Source organism: Orycteropus afer, unplaced genomic scaffold (genome assembly GCF_000298275.1).
Source record: "Orycteropus afer afer isolate SDZICR_OR568_19922 unplaced genomic scaffold, OryAfe1.0 scaffold00751, whole genome shotgun sequence".
Lineage (NCBI taxonomy): Eukaryota > Metazoa > Chordata > Mammalia > Tubulidentata > Orycteropodidae > Orycteropus > Orycteropus afer.
The window spans coordinates 413,695-419,903 of NW_006922338.1; the positions used below are offsets into that span (position 1 = coordinate 413,695).

At 65.4% G+C, this 6,209-nt stretch overlaps 1 protein-coding gene across 1 annotated transcript in view; it reads left to right on the forward strand.

Annotated features, from left to right (window-relative positions):
• Positions 1 to 474, forward strand: part of CAPN15 (calpain 15) — a 5,538-nt gene extending 5,064 nt beyond the window's left edge. The window contains exon 11 of the mRNA XM_042783225.1: positions 297 to 474. Coding sequence (XP_042639159.1) covers positions 297 to 474 — 178 coding nt within the window. The remainder of the gene's footprint in view (positions 1 to 296) is intronic.
• Positions 475 to 6,209: the final 5,735 nt, after the last annotated feature.

A 6,209-nucleotide genomic window follows, 5' to 3' on the forward strand; every position in this document is an offset into this window, starting at 1 on the left:
CCCCACGAGCACAGCACGCACACACAGACCCTGCACAGGCGGGCCCCGCCCCACGAGCACAGCACACACACAGGCCCTGCACAGGCGGGCCCCGCCCCACGAGCACAGCACGCACACACAGACCCTGCACAGGCGGGCTCCGCCCCACGAGCACAGCACGCACACACAGGTGGGCCCCTTGCACACACAGACCCTGAGCAGGTGCACCCCCTCACACACAGCCCCTGAGCAGGTGCACTCCCCGATGCATGCCCCGAACAGGTGGGCCCCTGGCCCTCACTGGCCCCCTCCCCCAGGCAGGTCCTCGTGATCCTGTCCCAGTTGGAAGGTAATGCCGGCTTCTCCATCACACACCGCCTGGCACATCGGAAGGCTGCCCAGGCCTTCCTCAGCGACTGGACGGCCACCAAGGGCACCCACAGCCCCCCACTCACGCCCGAGGTCGCTGGCCTGCACGGGCCTCGACCGCTCTGACCCCTTGGTCTGCCGCTTGGGCTGGCTGTGCCCGCCTGCACGCACTTTAGGAGGGAGACCCAGGAATAGGATGCTGGGACGGATCTCAGGACCCCTGGGGAGCCCGGGGGGGCCCCTCCCCACCCCCACCCGCCTTCGCCCTGGGGCCAGTCGGCCTGGCCAGGGCTTCCTGGCTGTAAAGCAAATACCTCGAGCCAGCCACCAGCCATGGACCACGCGTCCCCTCCGCCCTTGGCCTCGGGGATACAGGTTCAGAGGCCAGCTGCTCTCCCCGTGGGGCGGGGTCTTGTGTGGGAGAGATGGCTGACCTCTCAGCCCGCAGGACCACGGCCCCCGTCGGGTCAGAAGCCCATCTGGGGCTCCACTGGTGTCCAGCAGTGGGGTGGGTGTGGTCCCACCCAGGAGGCTGTTGCTGGGCGACTGTGGGGACACTGTTCTGCTGCCCCCCCGGCGACACTATGCAATTCCTGGCCCCCAGGACCGAAGCCATGACGGGGCAGCAGTGCTGGGGGGCCCTGCGTGTGGTGAGGTGGCCCCGTGGCAGACAGGGTCGCAGTGGGGCTAGCCCCACCCAGGCACACAGGCGGGACCCCTCCCGCCGCCACCCACTTGGGACACCCAGGGAGCTCGGCTGCCGGGCCGCCACCCTCAGGGCCCCTCAGTGCCCCGCGGCCTGGTGGGAACAGCGAGGCGCCCCCTCCCCTCGCGCCTCCTTTTTATTTCCCCCTTTTCTCTGAGCTGTGACTATTTTTAACCCTGTAAATGCCGCGTTCTGACACAGAGGCTATTTTATCAACTGTCAGCTCCGTCCTCGAGGTCCCAGTCCCCGTGGGCGGGGTCCAGACTCAGGCTCCGATGGACCAAATAAAGCATCTTTGGTTTGTAGCACTGGTTTCACCCGCGGTCTTGCTCCCTCCGGGGGCTGTGCGGGGGGCGCACAGGCTGGGGCCTCGCAACGGGACTAGGGGAAGCGTGGCCCAGTCCCAGCCAGGCCGGTGGACAGGAGGGAGTGCCCACGGGGGGTTCTTGTGTTCCATCAGGCCTAGCATAGAGTTGGGGGGGGGGCACTGGGCAGGGTTTGGGGCCAGGACTGGGTGCTGGGCAGAGGATGTCCCAGGTGCTGGCTTTTCCAGTGTAGGAGTCCATTAGGGGGTGGGAAGGAAGAAAGTACCCACCCTTCACCCCATCCCCATGTTGTAGATGTCCCCCAGACCTGGGCCCTGCAGTCTGGGTCCGAGCACGGCCCGTCGGGCTGGGGCGCTTGGTGTAAGAGGCCTGTCACGGGGCAGTGATCGAATGTGAAGGCAATTAAAGCCACCAGCAGTGTTCGCTCCGGGCGGGCCTCAGGCAGCGTGGGAACTGCCACAACGTATCTCGCAGGGTTCAGCACCCGCTGCCTGCCCTCGCTGCTCGGCCCTGTGCCCACCCTCCAGGACCCCAGCCTGGCCCCACAGCGTCCAGGAAGGGGACCCAGGAGTGAGGTGTGAGGAGGGCATTGGGGTTCAGGGCCGAAAGGGGTCCCCTGGGGACCTGAACGTGCAGGGCAGGACGGAGGAGTCAGTGGGGTCTCTGTGGTGGGCCTGAGGGGTTACACTCCCCCACTGCGCAGCCTGGATGTAGACAAGTGGCCCAAGCAGGGGCTGGACCAGCTGCTGGTGTCCGCCCCTCCCACGTCTGCCTCTCCTCCCTTCAGGATGTCCCCTTCCGCCTCGCGGCGGTCCCCTCCACTCGCTGCCCTGGGCTGTCCAGAGCGCAGTGCTCGCCCCTCCTGGCCTCACACTGCCCGCTCTGCCTGCACAGTGGCGGCTGGCCTTACGGCCTGGCGGGCGGCGGCGGTGGTGGCACTCTCCCTGTGAGCGACCCTGTCAGAACCACTTAGCATACACATTAGCCACAACTGCGCAGCCTGCCCCCCGCACAGCTCTGGGCGCTCGGCTGCCCGTCCACCCTTTGTGGGCCTCTGGTGCCCGCCCACGGCCTCCTCACAGGGTCCCCAACCAGGATGGCCACCATGGGGGGCGCTGGGCAGGACGCTGGGGTCAAAAGCCTGAGCCCCTCACGGCACCAGCCCTGAAGTGGCAGGTCCCGTTGGTTGGGGCACAGAAGTGTTGGGGTCCGGGCTGGGAAGAGGACTCTGCACCCCATGCCCCCGCCCGCCACTGCCTGCCACTCAGGCGGGGAAAATCGTCTATGACAGGCCAAGAAGGCGGCCCTGGGGCCGCAGGACGCAGCACGGCGGCTCCCCTTCCTGAGCATATGGCGGCTGTCGGCCCCAGGCGGGCAGGCAGGCAGGCGGCCAGAGCCTCTCGCCCCACCTGCCTGCCTGGCCAGCACCGTTGTGACTCAAGAGACCCTGCCCCAGCTGGAATGCCTCCCTAGATGGGGAGCTCACTCCCGCTCAGCCTCTCCCGCCAGTTTTTAGGGCAGCCCCTCCCACCTTGAGTGGGGCCCGACTCATGGGGGTGGGGGCTGGGAGGTAGGGAGGAGGCAGCACTGCTGCTGGGGGAGGGGGCGTGCACACTCAGGGTGGGGCTGCTTCTCTCAGGAGGACCAGGCCTGGGTAGGGACTCCAGTCCTGGGATTCTTCCCAGGGGGACCAGCAGGGCAGAGGAGGGCAGGCTTCCTGGAGGTGGTGTCAGGACCTGCCACTTCCGTGTTCTGGGAATGGAGGCTGAGGGTCGGTGCTGGGGGTGGGATGCTGTGACCCTGGAGGTGGGATTTGTGGCACAGTGCCTGAGGCATCTGACTGCTAACCAGAAGGTTGGCAGTTCAAACCCACCAGCCACTCCACAGAAGGAACACAGGCAATCTACTTCCGTAAAGATTTACTGCCTTGGAAACCCAAAGGGAGACGCTATGGGTCAGGATCGACTTGATGGCAGTGAGTTTGGTTTTGGTTTCTTTTGGTGCTATTGGGACCCTCCCTCCATGTCAGCCCTCGGCCTACAGCCCTCCTGGCCACAGTTCCTGGTACCAGGAGCCTGCACAGCCAGGCTGGGTTCTGGGGCACCCTCAGGGCTGGCGCTCCCTGGAGGTTCCTAAGGCCTCCTGCGGTGGGTGAGGAGAGACGCACCCAGGAGGCCCAGTGTTCTGGGCCTGAGGGTCTCTGTGTACCCAGAGGGAGAGACACATCTGTGGACGTGGGGATGTAAGCCAAGCAAGGTCACCACCCACTCAGCTGACACCAGCTTCACTATGCCCAGCCAGGGCTGGTGCCCAGAGTTGCCAGCAGCCCAGCCCTTGCACTGCCCTGGTTCAGACCCTGGGGGGATGAGACAGAACCTGCCCCAGGTGCCGAAGACCCTGGCTGGCCCCCCAAGTGCACCGCCCCCTTCCTTCTCCAGGCCCTGCTTCTCATATCCTCCCCTGCCCCCCACACCACTGCCTCCCTCCCCTGCACCCATTCCCACTTCCACCCTTGCCTGCTCAGTCCCAGCCTTCATGAGGGTAACAGTTGGGCGTCAGTAGGCAGAGATTAATGGCTGAGACAAGGCCCTGAGGCTGGGGGTGCACGGTGGGGCCTTGGGGTCCTAATGCCCAGATGCCAGCTGCAGGGAGAAAACAAGCAGGCAGCTGCCTAAGGGCCCCAATGAGTGGAAGCACCCAGAGACCCTGACTCCTTCCAGCACCCTGCCAAGGCCAACACAAGACCATGTCCCAAACCCACTAGGGTGCCAGCCACCACTTGGGCCAGGCACACCCCAACATGCAGGAGTGGGGGCCAACCAAGGGTCATGACCCACCCTGGGAACTGGCTGTAGGCAGATGCCTGCCCTGAGGCCCCATTCTGGCAGGAAAGTGGGACGGGGCACAGTGCTTGCCGGCTGTGGGAGCAGGTGTGCTGACGACATGCTACAGGGGCTAGCACTGATGACTTAACCCAGACCAAATGGCCTGGCCCACACCCGGGACACTTCCCACTGTGGCCATTCTCAGCAACCCCAGGTGCAGGCTCAGGGCCCTTACCTGCCCTCCCCACCAGCCCCTCTTGGATGTCCAATAGTGTGTTCACCATGCCACCCCCTTGGGTGCCCTCCTGGACCTCATGACACAGGGTGGGGTGCCCTGGCTTCGCACTCTTTGGGGCTGCACAGTCACCTGGGCCAGCCTTGTCTCACACGACTAGTAGCTCCATGCCGCCTCCTTCAAGCCTGTCTCCCGTGCCAGCCAGACCTGTCTGTCCTACAGCCTCAGACAGTCAACCTTGGGCTCTCAGGGTGACCTGGGCCACTCCTGCCCTCTGGGTGGCTCCCGCAATAAGAAACTTCGTCCTCTTGGTCTCAGAAGGGTCTTAGGACAGAAGGAGGGAGCTGGCCTCCCTCCCCCACACTTTGCAGGGCTATTGGCGAGAAGGCCACTCCAGCTGTCCCCCAGCCTGGGGCCACCTGCATGGTCAGCTGGTCAGCTGGGCCACGCCAGGCATCAGAGAGGGAAAGACTGAGCACCGGGCTGCCATGGTGCTCCCTCCAACCCCAGACTGCAGACTTCTCCCAGGAGGGGAGGGGCAGCCACCCAGCAGGGTCAGGAGGGACACTTGGCCTTCATTCTGGTATCACGAAACTTACACTGCCCACCAGACCTCATGGCCCTGGTCTTTTCAGACTCCCAGGCATGGTGTCCAACACCCCAGGAAGACCCTGCCCACAGCTGACCATGGTCTGTGGCTGATCTGGGAGACTGCGTCCCAGCATAAAACCTTGGGGGGAGGGCGTCACCCCAACACACAGAAAATCTGAGGCCTGAGAGGTTGCTAGACTACATCTAATGCTCAAATCCAGGGACAACACCCAGAGCCTCCCACAGGGCCAGCCCTCCCCTCCAGGGCACCCCTGCCCCCTGATGTGAGCTAGAGTCACCCTGGAAGCCCACAGCAGAGTGAGCTGTCCGCATCATGCCTGCCCTGCACCACACCTCTGCTGGATTCCACCATCACACACCTCCTTCCCGGAGCGGACACTGATGCTCGGGGTGCCTCAGAGGCCAGCCCTCCCTTGGTCACCACCCCAGAATGGAGCTGGCTGACTAGAAAATTTCAGTTAGGACCCAGGCCCGGGCTGGGTGGGGAACGCCAGGCAGGTTGGGAGCACCCTGGTGCCCGGGGACCCTGGGACAGGACTCTGAAGCAGCTCTGGCCACAAGGACACCAGGGGGCAGGGATCCACAGTATGTCCAGGGACGTCCAGGCCCTTCCCGGGTCTCACCTCACCCCTCAAGGTCTTCCCAGGAGAGTTGGGAGGGGCGGTCACAGCAGGTTCAGGGGAGTGGGGACCGAGGCTAGGGGTGACACCTCCTCAAGAGGTGAGCTTGTGGTACCATCTAAGCCGGTGGCCATGATGGGGCCTGGGGCTGTGGGGTGAAGCAATTCCTTCAGCCCCTCTCCAGAAGAGCCAAGAGCTGGGAGGGCAGGCTCCCTGGTGTGCTTTGGAAAGGAGCCTGCTAGGCTTCCTGGGCGTCTGGGTCCGTTCTGTCCCCTCCCTGGCTGGCCCTGGCCCCTGCGGCCCCTCCCCTGTCCCGGGCGGACGGGCGGCTGTCAGGGGCTGGTGACCTGACGGATGCCGGCCGCCTGTCCCTCTCCCCGTGCCCGCTGTTGACACCCCATCACCGCGCGGGCACCCGGGAGACCCGCGCCTCTGCGCACCCCCGCGGCAGCCTGCAGGCGACGGGGGCGGCGCTCGCGCCCTGCTCGGCCACACACCTGCCGCCCCGGACTCGCGCGCTCGGCCAGGACCTGTCTG